The sequence below is a fragment of the Rutidosis leptorrhynchoides genome, chromosome 3 (genome assembly GCF_046630445.1).
Source record: "Rutidosis leptorrhynchoides isolate AG116_Rl617_1_P2 chromosome 3, CSIRO_AGI_Rlap_v1, whole genome shotgun sequence".
Taxonomy (NCBI): domain Eukaryota; kingdom Viridiplantae; phylum Streptophyta; class Magnoliopsida; order Asterales; family Asteraceae; genus Rutidosis; species Rutidosis leptorrhynchoides.
In genome coordinates this window covers 18,255,269-18,276,087 of record NC_092335.1, presented here as the reverse complement: position 1 = coordinate 18,276,087, position 20,819 = coordinate 18,255,269, and the positions used below count along the sequence as shown (strand labels likewise).

Genomic DNA, 20,819 nt, shown 5'->3' with positions numbered 1-20,819 from the left:
CACTATGTCTAAAAAAAACTTTTGTTATTGGTATTGGTTTTATTTATTTTTGAATATAAAATGTATTTATTATATAAGCTTATTTTATTTTCTAAAATTTGTATATATGTTCGATTATATATATTATTTTAGTATGATACTTACAAAGTTAATAATATAATGTTTATTTATATCGTGAGAAAAAAGTAAAAAAAAAAAAGTCGATGTGGAAGTTAATTTGGTTTTAACCGAAACCAAACCGAATTCATATTTGGTTTCCGGTTCTGTTTTGGTTTTGGTTTTGATATTTGAATTTGGTTTCGGTTTGGTTTTTGGTTTTAATTTTTAGAATTTCAAAACCGAAAAAACCAAAAAACCGAAAACCGAACCGATGAACACCCCTATCTTAAAGGGAAACCTTAATATATTATAGAAACTCAAAACCTAGAATAGCAGCCAACATTGATTTTATAAAACTAAGTTTTCAAACTTTCATACTGTAGTAAACACGAACTATGAAACCGAAAACTTAAATACATTCCTGTCTTTACATACCAGTAGACAATATCGTTATGCTACAATACGCAAAGGACTTCTGTATAGATCAATTATATAGATGATCGACCTACTTATAAATGTAGGTGTGCCCAAAACCTGTAATATCAAACAATCCATCTATAATTGTATTGTAACAATAGTACTGCAGTAAAGAAGAATAGATGCTATATTTCTACACGGAAGAGATGAATACAAAACAAATGCAATATTTACCTTTTGACCTTTCGAAAGAGCACAACTACTGTTACGTATATCCAATCCATCGCGAGACTCAATGAAGCAAAAAGTAAATGTCTACATCTACGGTTGAAAAATATAACACTACAAATTCCCCAAAATCCCACTGCAAATCTAGCACCCATACCCGTGTAATATGATTTGAAAAAGTCATCATCCTCCTCATCAATGGGAGTAGCAGGTGTAGGCCCATATATTGGTGTGAGCGGAGGTCCATAAAGTAGTGGGTTACCTTCATACGAGGATGAATCAAAGCGTTGGAGTTGAGGAGCAGATGGTATTTTACCTGACAAATTATTGTATGAGAGGTCAAGAACACCTAAACCGTTCAACTGTGACAAACTTGAAGGAATCTTTCCAGAAAACTGATTTCTCGACAAGTCAAGAAAATCAAGAGATGTCAAGTTACCAATATCTTTTGGGAGTTCACCATGCAGTTTGTTGATGGAGATATTTAAGGAGACTAATTCAACAAGAAGAGTGATCTCAGAGGGAAGCTCCCCGGATAAGCTATTTGTTGAAAGATCAATGATATTCAATAGATCGAGATTACTTCTTCCAAATGATCTGTATGTTCCTTTCCATGCAACTAATGCATTGTCAATGAACTCTTCAGGTTCAAATGATCTATTAGATTTAAAAATAAAACGACCATACATTTGAGAAGAATGACGAGTCCTAACATCATCTTCATACCTATTTGTCATAGATGAAAAGTTACCAAAGCAACTAGGAAGATTACCCGCCAATTTATTCTTAGACAAGTCAAGGATACGAAGATTGGACAACCAACATATTTGGCGTGGCAGACTACCGCTGAACATATTTGATCGTAAAACAAGACCATATAACCCTGAAAGTCTTTCCCCTATCCACAAAGGTATCTTGCCACATAACTTGTTTTCCCCGACATCCATAAACCTAAGATTTGTACAGTTGCTCAATGATATGTGCAATTCACCAACAAAAGCATTTTTACGCAAATACAATGCCTCTAGCTGATTCAAGAATCCAAAAGACAAAGGAATATTCCCGGATAAATTGTTGTATGACAAATTAAAAACTACCAGATGTGTGAATTGCGACCAACAATCAGGAAGGCTCCCTGAAAACGAGTTGTTAGAGAGGTCAATCAAAGTTATTTCCCCATCAATATGACATAAGAAAGAGAGGTTTCCTTCAAAACGGTTGTTACTCAAATCCAATCCAGGATACTCGTCAAAGTTAATTGTTATACCTGGTGGCGTACCCGTAAATTCATTTGAAGACAGTTTCAAAGATTTTAATCTAATTGGTAGGTTCCAGAACCACCCAGGGACAACGCCAGATATTCCATTACTAGAAATATCAAGATCTTCGAACATTATTTGAGATTTAAGCCACACTGGGAAACTAGGTCCCAGATTGCAGGATTGCAAATTTATGGTCTGTAATTGAAAAGGAAATCTAAAATGGGAGCTGAAATTAAAGGAAAATGAATTGAAAGACATGTCTAAAACGTATAAGGAGGAGAGATCTATAAAGTGAGGGTCGGATATCACACCATGAAGATAGTTGTTGGAAACATTGAGAATATAAAGATTTGAAAGTTGACCGACACTGTAGGATAAATCACCACTCAACTGATTACCAGAGAGGTCTAACTCTATTAGGGACTCCCATCCTGTGAAGTTATCAGGAATGGTTCCATTGAAGGAATTGTGAGCAAGTGACAAGTCTCTCAAGGATGATGGCAATCCAGCGAAATTAGGCAAAGACCCCTTAAATAGGTTTCCTGAGAGGTCTAAATCGGTGAGAGAAGTTGAAGCTCCAAAGGAAAAAGGAATACATCCCTCCAAAGAAGAGAAAATTGGATAAATGGTCCCTGTGGTTTACATGAAATGGGGTAAATGGTCCCTGATGTTCATTTTCGAGGTTCGTGGTCCTTGTGGTTTACATAGCCTGTGTAAATGGTCCCAATTTCTAACGGACGTTTATTTCATCCGTCAAGTGTAAGCACGTGCCAAACACGTGATGGGTAAAATCATCCGTTTAAACATCAGGGACCATTTATCCCATTTCACGTAAACCACAGGGACCATTTATCCAATTTTCTCTTTTCTTTTTCCTTTTTATTTTCTTTTCTCTTTTAAAACCCACTTATTAAATCCATATCATCGTTCTGGTTCTAGCCCGCCTGATCTAACCCATCACAGAGGCCAACCAAGCTTACTCGCTGAATCCCCTTACACTCCATCTTTCTTCCCCCTTTTTCTTTTGATTTGGAAGACGGCCGTTGCGTTTGGATCTTCGACAATAAACAAGTTTATCAGCACAAGATTTTAATTACAACTTCAATCATCAACAAATTCATCATCTTTTATCAATTCATCAAGTGCACGAGTATTACGACTTGAAATTTTTTGATCTGTTCATCGTGAATTTTCGCCAAAAATTATATTAATGTGAATTGAAGCTTTTAATCTATTGAAATAGACTCCATAACCAGTGACAAACATCTCTTATGAGTAATCATTTGCCAAAACACCTTCAAATTAACAGATACGTCGGTGAACAGTGTCGTCTTCATGAACTTCAAGTTGTAGATGGATTTTTCAATTTAGCATGTTTTAGGTATAGTTTTCTTCATGAAAACCGTTTTAAACCACATTTCAGATCTTCGTCTATCATGCGCATGGCCAAAAACAACAACTACATTTCGAATTTGATCCAAACTCAAATATGTTGACTTTTTGAAGCGAAGTTTGACTCGAAAATTAGAGTTCGAGACTACGAATTAGATCTTCATATTTTGCAGAAAGGGGTACGAATACATAACGAACAAATATGCATTATTACTTTTTGCTATATGTTTCTGAATCGTTCCGTGCACTAACGTAGTTCAACTTTTCGGTTAACAATGAACACGATCTGGAAATTGATGAAATTGAAACTGTTAATAGTAACTGAAGATCGTCAAGTGTTCGATTTTCGTTACTGATCATGAATACAAGCTCCGTTGGAATTTATAGCATCTAAATGATGATAGCCTAAATGAATTTATAAATGACGATGTTAGAAATTGAAGATGATGTTGAAAATGAAGTTCAGGACCAAATACCCCATTTCATGTAAACCACAGGGACCAATGGTCCAATTTTCTCTTAAAAGAAGAATGAAAAATGACGATTTTACCCATCACATGTTTGTCACGTGTTTCCACTTGACGGAAGAAATAAACGGCCGTCAGAATTTGGGACCATTCACCCCGACCATGTAAACCACAAAGACCACGAACCCCGAAAATGAACATCAGGGACCATTTACCCCATTTCATGTAAACCACAGGGACCATTTATCCAATTTTCTCTCCAAAGAATTACTTCTGAGATCAAGTGATTCCAAGTTGGAGAGATTTCCAAGCTGTTGAGGAATAACACCTACTAGTTTATTATTTGAGAGGTATAAATAGGTGAGAGAAGTTAAAGCTCCAAAGGAAAAAGGAATTGATCCCCACAGTAAATTATCACTGAGATCAAGATAAGTCAAGTTGGAGAGGTTTCCAAGCTCATGAGGAATAGATCCCACCAAAGAATTACCTTTGAGATTTAATTCAATCAAGTTGGATAGATTTCCAAGCTGATAAGGAATAGGTTCAGTGAGATTAGCATTAGACATAACCAAATACTCTAAGTTGGTAAGGGAACCCAAAAAGTTTGGTATATGATTGGACTGAAAATCAATTCCAGATAAATCAAGGGTTTGTAACTGCTTTAACACCAATGAGGTTGTTACAGCTGACAAACGACCATTTGCAACAATCCCTCTTTCCTTCTTCATTACTCCAATCATTTAGAGTGTCAATTATGTCTTTTAAATCTTCTTTAAACATCAGCAGAGCTTGTCTCTCCTTGTCAATGCATGACGACCCTGTAACCGTCATGTTGGCATCTTCATTGAGCCCGAGAGTATGATCAGCATCACTAATAAATAATAGTACACATAGAAGCCAATACACAACAACAACATGCATCATATCATATTATTGAACTCTGAAAAGGGAGTTCAATTCAAATGCCAAAGAATTGAAAGACATGTCCAAATAGGTTAAGGAGGAGAGATTTATAAAGTGAAGGTCCGATATGACACCATGAAGGGAGTTGGATGAAACATCGAGATATTCAAGATTTGAAAGTTGACCCAAACTGTTGGGTAAATCACCACTCAACCGATTATCAGAGAGGTCTAACTTTTCTAGGGATTGGCATCCTGTGAAGTCAGAAATGCTTCCACTGAGAGAATTGTGAGCAAGCGACAAGCTACTCAACGATGACCATACTGATGAAACATCGAGAGAAGTAAGATTTGAAAGTTGACCCACACTGTTGGGTAAATCACCACTTAACTGATTACTAGAGAGGTCTATATATCGTAGGGACATGCTACTCAACCATGACCATGGAATAGACCCCACCAAAGAATTATTACTGAGATTAAGATCAGACAAGTTGGAGAGACTCCCAATCTCATGTGGAATAGATCCCCCCAAACGAATTACCACTGAGACCAAGAATAGACAAATTGGAGAGATTTCCAAGCTTATAAGGAATAGGTCCACTGAGATTAGCATTAGACAAATGCAAATGCTGTAAGTGGTAAGGGAACCTAAAAAGTTTGGTATTTGATTGGACTGAAAATCAATTCCTGATAAATCAAGAGTTTGTAACTGCTTTAACAGCTTTACTGACCGATTAATTTTACCTACCAAATTGGGATAAATAGAAAGACGCAGTTCGGTTACGTGACCAGTGTCGGTGTCACAATACACACCTGGCCATTTGCAACAATCCATCTTTCCTTCTTCATTTCTCCAATCATTCATGACTTTTAAGTCTGATTTAAATATCAGTAGAGCTTGTCTCTCCTTCTCAATACATGACCCTGTAACCGTCATATTGGAATCTTCAGTGAGCCCGAGACTATGATCGACATCACTAACAAATAACAGTATGCATAGCAACCAATAAACAGCATCATGCATTATATCATGTACATATAATCAATTATAAATACAAAACCGAAGAGATTAACTCACCGCCTCGGGGTTGATAAAAGCCAGAAAATTTCGAACATTAACCAAATTGTAAGACAATGTATAGAGATCAAATGCTTATTGTTGAAGGTTGCCTATTTAATTTCAAACAGAAAGACTTGACTAGAGAGGTACTTAATTTTCCACATGTAATTACAAAAAGCGTTTAGAGTTGTTTTCACAAATGTTGTTTTCATATAATTTTCCACATATAATTACAAAAAAGTGTTTAGAGTTGTTTAAGATACGTCAACAAGTCTTCTAACCCCTGCTTGGGTTTAAAGGATATTCCTCAAAAGTTTTTCTCATTTAAACCTTTTTTGTTTTTATAATTTCCATCCAATCATCAATTTTAAGGTAACAAAAAAAATATTTATTTAGATTATTTAACCATTTCAACCATTTGGCTTAATTTTACACATTAAGCTTTCAACACTATACCACCGAGGCATTTGCCTGAGTGGTATCGCGGTGGTGTTTAACACCCTCGCCGGGTAAGAGGTCCAGGGTTCGAACCTGGCTTCTGAATGACCAAATTAAACATGGATTGAAATAGGCTCCATTGAGGTCAAAGGGAAGGTTTTACCGACCCGATCCGGGACTAAGGTCCGGCCAGCCTGCCCCTCGGGATGATTTAAGGGTTCGGATCCCTGTGATCGTGGTTCGGGTTTCCTGCCCGAACGTGTGTGTGCGCAAATGATGACTAGGCTTCGGTCCGGACTGATGCAATCCTGACGTTCAAAAAAAAAAAAAAAAAACTTTCAACACTATTCACATAATTAATTCCTACTCGGGCGTCGGGCTAACTTATTCTACCATTTAAACCATCAATATCATCATCAAGCATAAACTATCAACTTTGACTGAAATAGTCAACACTCATAATTTATTACGTTAGAAATCATACCTCAAGTTATTATTATTATTATTATTATTATTATTATTATTGGAGAATTATCAACAGTTGAGGTGTTCTCTGTTTGCTTTAGCATCAACCTACACTATCAATTGTTCAAAATTTCATGAATTTAGCTTTACGTTCTTCTTCTTTTTCTTCTTCATCTTGCTACATTCACGTGCAGTTGATGAAATGAGCGTATAGAGATGATATTAGGCGTTTTAATCTATTTTAGCTCCTACCACAATTGTTTGTGATAGTTTTCAATTTCAGCCCCTCGTCATTCTATTATTACCCTTTCTGACACCAAAGTCAGTTTGACTGGAATTTTACTAACAATTGGATTATGGATCTGCCTCACAATAATCAACAGAGATTAATGGAGTACACAACACTCCAATCAATGATATTCGTTCGAGAAAAAAAACCACATGGGACTGACATTTACAAGTTAAGTATAATATTAAAGGTTTATTGATTGTTCATGTAAAACATTCTTTTTAGTCATTTTGTACAACCTAAGCTTTATTTCCAGATGTAATTTTAAAAGATGTCATAAAAAATGCAACATGTGTCATCCCTCAAAGCAATGTATTTTAGTTTTGAACGCATAAGTTGTAAGCACAGTTTAAAGTCGTAGAACCTATCCACTACGCATATAAAATAAAATATAATAATAATATAAAATATAAAGTTGGCTTTATAATTGATTCTATATAGAGTATTGAATCTAAATTTTCGATCAACAAGTTAATGACACTTGTAGTGAAGAACATAGAGAATGATATTTTTATGCTAATTAGAAATAGAGATATGAAGCACCAACATAAGAAATGCGTCGAGAACTGATTATTAGCATACGTAAAGAAATAAAATATTAGTATAATCAACAAGAAGTTAGTGTATAAAGCTTACTAATTGTTCTTTATAAACCTTTTATTCAAGCACTAATTCAATTGAAAAATTATAAAAAATCTGTTAAAAAATTTTCATCGTCGGGGGCGGATGACCCCGATTGCACCATGGTGGATCCGCCCCTGCCTTGAATGTTACAAACTTTCAAAATTGAAATCACAATCGAGCACATTCCTCCACTTACAACATTGATTCATAAAACGAACTTACAAACTTTGCATATAGTAGTAAAGTAATCAGACTAGATGAACTGTTAAATGGAAAACTTTAATACATTCCCGCCTTATACGTACACGATAACTATCCACTACAATATGCATAGGACTTTCCTATAACAATTACATAAGATATAAGATTGGCCTGCTTATGAACGTTGGCGTGCATAAAACCTAGTATAAAAAAACAATGTAAATGTTTTTGGCTGAATTGTCATCAGCTGATTAACTATTGCCGGTTACCAATTTATTATATATGATGTCACATGTCATTATTGATTATTGATTATTCAAATAATACTCCCTCAAATTATGCATAACATATCAACCGAAAACCTACGTATCCGTTTCTTTTGGGAGAAGTTGTATCAAATTCATCTCTTGATTGCGATTTAGATTTGAGTTTTATAACATGTTCCTCACATTGTTCATTTCTTGATCACAAAACTGCATCTCACCCTAATTCAATATGACGTCTCTTCATTTGACTTCTTGAATGTGTGCCGGTCTTTCTTTTATTCTTATTTGCTTTTAAAAAATTTATTATTGTGTTTCGATTTCTATAAAATCAACTTTTTTGTTCATTTGATAAAATTAGGGTTTTATCTTTTAAATATCTTCATTTAAGATGAAATTGCAAATGTTTATGCATAAAGCGACCCTTCCACACTATAATACAGTATTAAACAATCAAGATGAACGATCAATATGTTCCTGACTTTACGAACATCTACATGATAACGATCCACAGGAATATGCATACGACTTCCGTGGATAACAATTATATAAGATTCCAACTTATGAATGTAACCCACTCCTAAAACCTGTAAAATAAACCGTCTATAACTATAATGTATTGGAATAATAATAGTATATTGTATTAGAGAAAGCATATGAAAGAAGCTTTTAATCCTGGTGAACCATATTGGTGTAACGACCCAACTTCGTTTTACCAAAGACACGCCTTAAAAAAATTAATAGTACAGTTCATTTGGACGGCGTTCAGTTATCTGGACGGCGTCCAGTTTCAAAGGCCAGAACGGCGTCCCAAATATTGGATCGCGTCCAATTGTTCTAAAAAGCTCTGTGATGAAAAACTCACCCAACCCAGTTATACTAGACGGCGTCCAGTCTATCTGGACGGCGTCCAGATGTCTGATCAGTCCCAAAACTTTCACATTTTATATCAACACTTCCAAAACAACACCAAAATGATTTATAACCATTAACCCAAGTTTAATTACATCCGAAACGTAAAAATAGAAGTGTTTAGACATTAAAACGGGCCCAAAGACCCTTGATACCCCAACGACCCGTTATATACAATAATATAGCGATTTTGACCCATTTATATATTTAGACGGATTAGGACTCTACAACCCAACCCGATACCAAGAGCATAATCCCGGGGACTACCAAATCCCCAATCCGCATTCATATATCCAAAAGCTACCCCATCGAGCCCAAGCGCTCATAATCATCTAGTCTAACAACTAGTTAGCTTCAAATTCACAATACCTGTAAAAAGGTAAACAACGAGAGGGTAAGCTAAAGCTTAGTGAGTAGAATAAATATATACATGCATATACAACTTACCTACTCGCATCCACGACATCATATAATGCATATAATCGCATATCATCTCATAACAAAAGCTAATATCATCAAAACGTACAACTAGCAACATCATTAGCATAATAATCATAATAATAATGAAATGCTAAACATCAACAATTATAAACCATGGTTAACCAATTCTTCGCAAGGGAATGACTTCGCGAAACAAGTCATCGATGTTCATAACAACCGTTAGCTCCCAAAAACGGCGATGGTATGCTAACCCCCGAGGTGTTCCAAAAATGGCTATGGCGTCACCCCCAAGTGTTCCAAAAACGGCTATGGTATCACTTGATCACGTGTGAGTAAAACACGGCTATTACTCACAACCATGTGCACAAACACGGCTATGTGCACAATTAATACGGGCAAACAACGTGTGAGTAAAACACGGCTATTACTCACAACTATCAATATGGACAAAACGGCTATGTCCCACAACTATCAATATGGACAAAACGGCTATGTCCCACAACTATCAATATAGACAAAACGGCTATGTCCCACAACTATCAATATAGACAAAACGGCTATGTCCCACAACTATGGTCACAAAACGGCTATGTGACACCATTAATACGGGCACATAAATCATATATATACATACATAGATATTCCACTCACCTCGAATTGCTCGCACAAGTCATATATGTAAATCGCCTCCAAAAGCAACCGAGCAAACCATTTACCTATAATACGCATATAGATATACAAACAATCAACATACATTCTCTACGAGAGAATTCGACTTCAACACCCTTAACCAAGGTTTACACCTATCACCACAAACCGCCCATTTAGACATCTAAAGTGGACTTCACCAATTACCACTACGGGTGGTAATTCCGACCCATCCAACAAGTACAATTTAACCAAAATTATACTTGACACCATTTAAACCAATCTTGGTCTTAACAAAATTGCTTATCATCCAATTAATCCAAAATTAAAGTCATTACCAAATTTGACCCATCTAAGTCAACCCATTTTGACATAAGTCCCAAAAACATCTTTAATCACTAACGTCTAGTGATTAACACCCAAACCATGACCAAATTCGTCCTCAAACCTTAAACCCACAATAACGGGTCAAAACCCCATCTACTAACCACAACAAACCCATTTCACAACCATTCAAGGGTTTCTAACAAAATCAAGCTCAAATCCTAATTTGAATATCAAAATCAAATAATGAATTTCGGAGTTAGAACTTACCAATACTATCACAACGTAGCCATGAACGAGGTGAACAACTTTAACTCTCGCGACTTGACCCGATTTACCCTTCTTCTTCCTCAAATGGAGCTCTCTTTCTCTCTCTCTCTCTAGATGGATGGAAGAGGTGAAAATGAGGATAAGATGGAGGTTGGATCAGTTTTAGAGGCTCAAAACCGACCCCCAAGTGAAAAGACTCAAATACCCTTCATTAAAATATTAAAATTCCAACAGCTGGCCTGTCAGGCCATTTAGACGGCGTCCAAAATGGATGGACGGCATCCAAAATGGATAGACGGCGTCCTACCTTTCATTGGTGGACGGCGTCCTAAAGTCTGGACGGAGTCTCACTGAACTGAGACTGGAACTGAACTTGTTTTGGTCGTAACTTTCAAACTGTAGCTCCGTTTTTTGATGAATCAAATATCGTTGGAAACGTAATGAGGTGTACTATCCAATGGTAAGGTTTTAGAACATTAACTCAAACTTTATTTAGGATCCAAATATACGCTTACATGCCTCATATTTTGAATGACGTTCAAATAACGCGTAACTGAAAAACGGGGTGTTACAATTGGTGGCATTAAAATGGTTAGGAAAAGTAATATTTGATATGCGATTACCGGCCTAGATTATGCAATTACATGTACACTGTACTCTTAAGCTGATTTGAACATACAAGTAATCATGGTTGTTTTTTCGAATTCAGCCATAGCTACACGGTACAGAAAAAGTGGATTCAAAACATTATAATTCAACGAAACTATCATGGAAGAGTAAAATTAAGAACAAACGTAAACTTTACCTTTTAAACTTCCGAAAGAGCACAACCACTGTTACGTATATATGATCCTTTATGAGACTTAATGATGCAAAAAGTAAATGTCTGCATCGACGACTGAGAAATATAACACCACAAATTTCCAAAAATCCAACTGCAAATCCAGAACCCATGCCCATGTAATATGATTTACGAAAGTCATCATCTCCATGTGAGTCGTCATCCTCCTCAACAACAGTAGTAGTAGATATTTGTCTGAGAGGAGGTCCATAAAGTAGTGGGTTACCAACATAGGAGGATTAATTAAATTCTTGGAGTTGAGTCCCGGTTGGTATTTTTCCTGAAAAGTTATTGTATGAGAGGTTAAGATAATCTAAATCGTGCAACTGTGAAAAACTTGAGGGAATCTTTCCAGGAAATTGATTTATTGACAGATCAAGAGAATCAAGAGATTTCATTAAACCAATATCTTTTGGGAGTTCACCATGCAGTTTGTTGAATGAGATATTGAAGGAGAGTAATTCAACAAGATGAGTGATCGCAAAGGGAAGCTCCCCAGATAAGTTATTGTTTGAAAGGTCAATGCCCTTCAATAGCTCCAGATTACTTCTTCCGAATGATATGTGAGTTCCTTTCCATACAACCAATGCATTGTCAGCGAACTCTTGTTGTACAGTAACAACTTGACACGAAATAAAACGAGAATAAAAACGACTAGGACATGAATCATGATATGGAATCTTACCATGTAGAGAAGGAGGATACTTGGTTATTATTTGACGATAAGAGTATTAAGAATGATCACTCATAACATACCCAGACCATTTACTAGACATAGATGTGAAGTTACCAAAGCAACGAGGAACATTACCCACCAATCTATTATTAGACAGGTCAAGGATATGAAGATTGTACAACCAACATATTTAGGGTGGCAGGCTACCAAAAAACATATTTGATCGTAAAACAAGACAATATAGCCACGTAAGTCTTTCACCTACCCACGCAGGTATCTTTCCAGATAACTTGTTTTCCCCAAGATCAACAAACCTAAGATTTGTACAGTTGCTCAAGGTCATGGGAAGTTTACCAACAAAGGCATTTTTTTGGCAAATACCATGCCTCTAATAGATTTAAGAATTCAAAAGACAAAGGAATTTTCCCTAATAGATTGTTGTTTGATAAATCAAGAACTACCAGATTTGGGAATTGTGACCAACAATCAGGAAGTCTCCCTGAAAATGAATTATTAGAGAGATCAATGAAAGTTAATTCCCCGTAAATATGACACAAGAAAGAGAGGTTTCCTTCAAACTTATTTTCGTAAAGGTTTAACAATGCGAGTTTAGAAGGAAATAGTGGTACCCTACCTTCAAACTGGTTGTTACTGAAATCCAATCCAGGATACTGGTCAAAGTTTAATAGTAGTAAATTTGGTAGCGTACCTGATAATGTTAAAAACGAACATATATTTCATAGCATTATTCCTCAAGAAAGACAAGTTTTTAGTTGCAATTGTTCTATTTACAAGTGATATTCGTTTAAATAATAAAAGGTGAAGACAAAAGACAGATTCGACGAATTGAAGACGCAAACGACCAAAAAGCTCAAAAGTACAAAAGACAATCAAAGAGGTTCCAATTATTGATAAGAAACGTCTCGAAATTACAAGAGTACAAAATTCAAAACGCAAAGTACAAGATATTAAATTGTACGCAAGGACGTTCGAAAATCCGGAACCGAGACCGGAGTCAACTCTCAATGCTCGACGCAACGGACTAAAAATTACAAGTCAACTATGCACATAAATATAATATAATATTTAAATAATTCTTATAATTATTTAATATATTATATTATTTATAAAACGTCGGCACAAGGAAACAAGCAACATGTGAACTCTCCCAGCTGGCCATGCGATGAAGAAAGTCCATGCGATCGCATGGCATGAAAAGTCAGGCCACATCTCCTATAAAATCGAGTTTTGGTGAACCAAAAATCCATGCATCAATCTCTCTTCTCTCATATATACGTAAAATATATATAATTTATATTTTAATTTTAATTTTAATTATAATTCTAATAATAAGGGTATGTTAGCGAATGTTGTAAGGGTGTAAGTCGAAATTCTGTCCGTGTAACGCTACGCTATTTTTAATCATTGTAAGTTATGTTCAACCTTTTTATATTAATGTCTCGTAGCTAAGTTATTATTATGCTTATTTAAAACGAAGTAATCATGATGTTGGGCTAATTACTAAAATTGGGTAATTGGGCTTTGTACTATAATTGGGGTTTGGACAAAAGAACGACACTTGTGGAAATTAGACTATGGGCTATTAATGGGCTTTATATTTGTTTAACTAAATGAAAGTTTGTTAATGTTAATATAAAGATTTACAATTGGGCGTCCCTATAAATTACCATATACACTCAATCGGACACGATGGGCGGGGTATTTATATGTACGAATAATCGTTCATTTAACCGGACACGGGAATGGATTAATAGCCACTAGAATAATTAAAACAGGGGTGAAATTACATTCAAGGGTAATTGGTGTAATTGTTAACAAAGTAGTAAAACCTTGGTTTACACGCAGTCGATAACCTGGTGTATTCATTAAACAAAGTATTAAAACCTTGTTACAATTCGAATCCCCAATTAGTTAGAATATTTAACTTCGGGTATAATAATAATTTGACGAGGACACTCGCACTTTATATTTATGACTGATGGACTGTTATGGACAAAAACCAGACGGACAGATTAAATAATCCAGGACAAAGGACAATTAACCCATGGGCATAAAACTAAAATCAACACGTCGAACATCATGATTACGGAAGTTTAAATAAGCATAATTCTTTTATTTCATATTTAATTTCCTTTATTTTATATTTAATTGCACTTCTAATTATCGCATTTTTATTGTTAATTTATTTTATCGCACTTTTAATTATCGTACTCTTTAATTATCGCAAGTTTATTTTATCGCACTTTTATTATTCGCAATTTCATTATTGTTATTTACTTTACGCTTTAATTTAAGTCTTTTATTTATTTAATATTTTACATTAGGTTTTAACTGCGACTAAAGTTTTAAAATCGACAAACCGGTCATTAAACGGTAAAAACCCCCTTTTTATAATAATAATATTACTTATATATATATTTGTATTTTTATAAAAGTAAACTAATATAGCGTTGAGCTTTGTTTAAAGATTTCCCTGTGGAACGAACCGGACTTACTAAAAACTACACTACTTTACGATTAGGTACACTGCCTATAAGTGTTGTAGCAAGGTTTAAGTATATCCATTCTATAAATAAATAAATATCTTGTGTAAAATTGTATCGTATTTAATAGTTTTTCCTAGTAAAATATAAACTATTTCGTATACACCTCGCAAAACATCAAGTATTTTTGGCGCCGCTGCCGGGGAAACGCCGAAGCGAAACGCCACACAAAAAAAAAAAAAAAAAAGATTTTTATTTTTAGTACGTTTTGTAGAAATACGTTTTAAATATTCGAAAATATAAAAATAAAAACAAAAATATAAATATTTTTTTTTAGAGTTTGTAAGTTATATAAAAGTTTCTTTATCTTTATTTTATAAAAATATAAGTTTTATTTAATTTATATAAATATATTACATAATTTTATTAAAACAGAAAAAAAATATATATATATATATTAATTCGGCCCGAACACTGTAGCAGCCCAGCTTTTGGCCCGAAACCCTAGCCCATGCGATCGCATGGCTGGGCAACTGAGGACTCATGCGATCGCATGAGCCCATCTGACATGCCAGACTGCAGCCTGCCTGCATTAATTACGGATAATAATAATAATTATAATATTAAAACCCTAATTAGGGTTATATATAATATATATTAATTTAGTTTTTATTATTAATTTGTATTTTTAGTTTAATTAGTTTATTTAAATTATAAAATTAATAGTTTTATAAAATAAATAATATAAAAATAATATTTTTATAAAAATTGTACTTTTTACAACTTTTTTATATATTTTTATATTTTGTCCCTTTTTAATCGTTGTAGCATAACTTTTGTATTTTTAGCTCATATTTAATTTTAAACTTAGTTTTTGCTATAGTTATTTTTACTCCTAGATTTTTAGGCTTTGCCGTAGAATTCCTTAAGTGCTTTTTCTTTAGACTAAGATTTAGGTGCTTTAGAATTTTGCGACGCCTTTTTAAGTTTTAGTTTCTTTTTAAGTTATTTCCATTTGGGATTTAGTTTTTCCTGTAAGCTTTAATATTTTTAGACGACCTTTTACTATGTATCAATTATCATTCCAATTAGTAATTTCAATTTGCGATTATAATTTTAAGTTAGTTGTAGTAATAAGGTTAGGTTAGTCAAGTATTTTTAAGTTTTATAAGTTTCTTTTATTTTTCCGTCACCTTTTATTTTTCAACCATTTTTCTTTTTCGACCTTTTTCGACGAGCTCTTTTTCTTTCTTATTTCTCGCCATTCTAGTTTTAGGACATAGATTTTTATTCTACTTCTTATCTAAATTTCTTAAAATTACGAAAATTTATTTTAAGTGGTTAAATTAATAGACATCAAAATTTTCTGGTTCGTAGTAATAGTTGGATTTGTACGTGGACCGGGTTATTGGAGCCAAACAGTCCTCAATTATATTGAGACCAAACGAATCCTGCCCCTCTGCTGCATCTTTTGGCTATTCGAAACGTGGGCAAAATCAGAAAAGTCTATTGATTGGATAACTTATTATAATTTTTCTTTCCTTTTTAAAACTAATAGGATATTCAGTGAATGCACCGAGCAAGACGTTCACCACCTTTTGTACGTTCACCACCTGTAACTAGATCAAGACATTTAGCAAATATAACCGCCGTTAATTTTTCTTTAGAATCGTCATCCAGTAGACCAAGTACTTCAGTTCAAATTTCCGATAATCCATTTTTTGAACCCGACCTCACAATTGAGAATCCGGAGAATATTCAGGAACGGTTCGTAGATCCTGAACCATTAAACTTTCCTCCGGAGCCACCAATCATTCAAACAGAGATTGTTGAGGAACGAACCATTAAATCAGAATCATCTAGTGATACCGATTCAACAAATTCAATTATGGAGAATCTGGAACCTCTAAGTATGGAAGACCGAATGAGAGCTAAACGCACTGGCCAAGGTCACGCAATTACTCATCCTGACATTAATGCGCCAGATTATGAAATCAAAGGACAAATTCTACATATGGTGACTAATCAATGCCAATTTAGTGGTGCGCCGAAGGAAGATCCAAATGAACATCTACGTACCTTTAATAGGATCTGCACACTATTTAAAATCCGAGAAGTGGAGGATGAACAGATATATCTCATGTTATTTCCCTGGACTTTAAAGGGAGAAGCCAAAGATTGGTTGGAATCGTTACCTGAAGGGGCGATTGATACATGGGATGTTTTAGTTGACAAATTTCTTAAACAATTCTTTCCTGCATCTAAAGCTGTAAGACTTCAAGCAGAAATTGTTACGTTCACGCAGAAACCAAATGAAACTCTATATGAGGCGTGGACAAGATATGGAAAGTTGTTAAGAGGATGTCCGCAACATGGTTTAGACACCTGTCAAATAGTACAAATATTCTACCAAGGATGCGACATCACTACAAGGAAAGACATAGATATAGCAGCTGGTGGTTCTATTATGAAGAAAACCGAAACTGATGCTTACAAAATTATTGATAACACTGCTTCCCACTCACATGAGTGGCACCAAGAAAAAGATATCATTAGATCATCTAAAGCAGCTAGAGCCGATTCTAGCCATGACTTAGATTCCATTTCCGCAAAGATAGATGCTGTGGAGAGACGAATGGAAAAGATGACTAAAGATATTCACTCAATACGAATTAGTTGTGAGCAGTGTGGAGGACCACATTTGACAAAAGATTGTCTCAGTATTGAATTAACAATGGAACAAAGAGAGAATATTTCATACATAAACCAAAGGCCTGGAAATAATTATCAGAGTAATTATCAACCGCCAAGACCGATTTACAATCAAAACCAGAATTATAACCGAAATATTCCATACAACAACCAACAAGGTCCTAGCAATCAACAAGTATCCAATAATACTTACAACCAGCAAAGACCGAATTTTCAAAACAAACCACCACAACAAACCGATGATAAAAAGCCGAATTTAGAAGATATGATGACGAAGCTAGTTGAAACTCAAACACAGTTTTTCACATCTCAGAAACAAACCAATGAACAAAATGCTCAAGCATTTAGAAATCAACAAGCTTCTATTCAAAATCTGGAACAAGAAGTAAGTAACCTAGCAAGGTTAATAGGTGAAAGAAAACCGGGAAGTCTACCTAGTGATACAAACGCTAACCCCCGGAATGAAACAGCTAAAGCCATTACCACAAGAAGTGGTACAACACTTAAACCACCTGAAATACCTGTAACTTCTGATGAAACTATTCCTACTCCACAAGAACCACAACCTGATCAAGATAAGGAAAACGAACCGGTAGTTGAAAAAGTTAATGAAGATAACACAGTTAAGGATAAACCTTATGTTAAACCATACCAACCACCACTTCCTTACCCGAGTAAAATAAAGAAAGAGAAACTTGAAGCCGAGCAATCCAAATTTTTGGATATGTTTAAACAGATAAATGTAAATCTTCCTTTCATTGATGTGATTTCAGGAATGCCTAGATATGCTAAATTCTTGAAAGATCTAATCTCAAATAGAAAGAAAATGGAAGAACTCTCGGCTGTTACTATGAATGCTAATTGTTCAGCAGTGCTGTTGAATAAGATACCAGAAAAACTATCTGATCCAGGAAGTTTCACAATTCCATGTTTTCTGGGTAGTCTTAGTTCAATAGAAGCATTGGCAGACTTAGGTGCTAGTATAAATCTAATGCCGTATTCACTATACACTAAACTAGACCTTGGAGAATTGAAACCAACAAGAATAAGCATACAACTAGCCGATAGATCAATAAAATATCCTAGAGGGATAATGGAGAACATGCTAGTTAAAGTTGGTACTTTAGTATTTCCAGTAGATTTTGTTGTTTTGGACATGGAAGAAGATTCTCAAGTTCCTCTCATATTAGGAAGACCATTCTTAAACACGGCTAAAGCAATGATAGACGTGTTCGGTAAGAAACTGACCCTAAGTATAGAGGATGAGAGTGTTACCTTTTCAGTTGATAGAGCAATGCAACAACCACAATCTGCAGATGATACATGTTATTATATTCAAACTATAGATGCACATGCAGAATTATTAGAAGAATTTCCAGAATTACAAGGAACAGGAGAATGTTCTTTAGGAGAAGGTAATGAACCAATTGATGAAGCTGAAATGTTAGCTACACTTATAGCTAATGGATATGAACCAACAACAGAAGAAATTCAAATGCTAAAAGAAGAAGACAGATATCGATATAAATCATCGATAGAAGAACCTCCGAAATTAGAGTTAAAGCCACTTCCAAACCATTTGGAATACGCTTATTTACATGGTGAATCTGAATTACCTGTAATAATATCATCTTCTCTTACTGAAAATGAGAAATCACAACTCATTTCTGTGTTGAAAGCTCATAAACCAGCCATTGCATGGAAGATTCATGATATTAAAGGAATAAGTCCTTCGTATTGCACACATAAAATCCTTATGGAAGAAAGTCATAAAACGTATGTGCAACGCCAACGAAGACTAAATCCTAATATGCAAGATGTAGTTAAGAAAGAGATTATTAAACTGCTAGATGCAGGTTTAATTTATCCAATCTCTGATAGTCCATGGGTAAGCCCAGTTCAATGCGTGCCTAAGAAGGGTGGCATGACTGTCATTACAAATGAGAAAAATGAGCTTATTCCTACTAGGACTGTAACAGGATGGCGTGTATGTATTGATTATAGAAAATTAAATGACGCCACCAGAAAAGATCACTTTCCCTTACCTTTCATAGATCAAATGTTGGAAAGATTAGCCGGAAATAGTTACTATTGTTTTCTAGATGGATTTTCCGGATATTTTCAAATTCCAATAGCACCCGAGGACCAAGAGAAAACCACATTCACGTGCCCTTATGGTACTTTTGCTTACAAACGCATGCCATTTGGACTTTGTAACGCCCCTGCAACCTTTCAAAGGTGTATGATGGCGATTTTTCACGACATGATAGAAGAATGCATGGAAGTATTCATGGATGACTTTTCAGTCTTCGGTGATACATTTAAATCATGTCTAGTTAATCTGGAACGAATGTTAATTAGATGCGAAAAATCAAATCTAGTACTTAATTGGGAGAAATGCCATTTCATGGTTAAAGAAGGCATCGTTCTTGGACATAAAATTTCAAAAGAAGGAATTGAAGTGGATAGAGCTAAAGTAGATGTAATTGCTAAACTTCCACATCCCACAAATGTTAGAGGAGTTAGGAGTTTTCTAGGGCATGCCGGTTTTTACCGACGTTTCATAAAAGATTTTTCTAAAATTGCCACTCCTATGAATAAACTCCTAGAAAAGGATGCGCCATTCATCTTTTCAGATGAGTGTATCAAATCTTTTAATATTCTTAAAGAGAAACTCACTAATGCACCAATCATGATAACACCAAATTAGAATCTACCATTTGAACTAATGTGCGATGCAAGTGATTTTGCAATGGGAGCCGTTTTAGGACAAAGGATTGAAAAACGATTTCAACCTATATATTATGCTAGTAAGACATTACAAGGAGCACAAACGAACTATACAACTACTGAAAAAGAACTCCTTGCTATTGTCTTTGCTTTTGACAAATTTCGATCATATCTCGTTCTAGCAAAAACGGTGGTCTATACCGACCATTCTGCTCTTAGATACCTATTTTCAAAACAAGATGCTAAACCAAGATTAATCCGTTGGATCTTACTCTTACAAGAGTTTGATATTGAAATCCGAGATAAAAGAGGATCAGAAAATCTCGCCGCTGATCATCTTTCTCGTCTTGAAAATCCCGAATTAGAAGTTCTAAATGAATCGGCCATACAAGACAACTTTCCTGATGAATATCTATTGAAGATAGATTATAAAGAAATCCCATGGTTTGCAGACTATGCAAACTACTTAGTTTGTGGATTCCTTGAAAAAGGATTATCGTACCAAAGACGAAAGAAATTCTTCAGTGATATAAAACACTATTTCTGGGAAGATCCACATTTGTTTAAAAGTTGTCCCGATGGAATAATACGCCGATGTGTATTTGGAGATGAAGCTAGTAAAATATTAAACCATTGTCACACAGGACCAAC

At 34.9% G+C, this 20,819-nt stretch overlaps 1 protein-coding gene across 1 annotated transcript; it reads right to left on the bottom strand.

Moving 5' to 3' along the window:
- Positions 1 to 608: 608 nt before the first annotated feature.
- LOC139899715 (receptor-like protein EIX1) lies at positions 609 to 5,794 on the bottom strand. The gene is made up of 4 exons (XM_071882558.1): positions 4,805 to 5,794; positions 4,137 to 4,587; positions 751 to 2,638; positions 609 to 633 (listed from the first exon to the last, which is right to left on the bottom strand). The coding sequence occupies exons 1-4, from the start codon at positions 5,792 to 5,794 to the stop codon at positions 609 to 611; spliced, it is 3,354 nt and encodes a 1,117-aa protein (XP_071738659.1).
- Between the last annotated feature and the right edge of the window lie 15,025 nt (positions 5,795 to 20,819).

Excerpts from the sequence above, each read along its gene's own strand:
- LOC139899715 (XM_071882558.1), bottom strand. The coding sequence starts at position 5,794 with ATGCATGATGCTGTTTATTGGTTGCTATGCATACTGTTATTTGTTAGT. Across the intron at positions 4,588-4,804 it reads AATTGAACTCCCTTTTCAGA|AAGGAAAGAGGGATTGTTGC; the intron begins GTTCAATAATAT and ends GGAGTAATGAAG. Across the intron at positions 634-750 it reads CTCTTTCGAAAGGTCAAAAG|GTTTTGGGCACACCTACATT; the intron begins GTAAATATTGCA and ends TTGATATTACAG.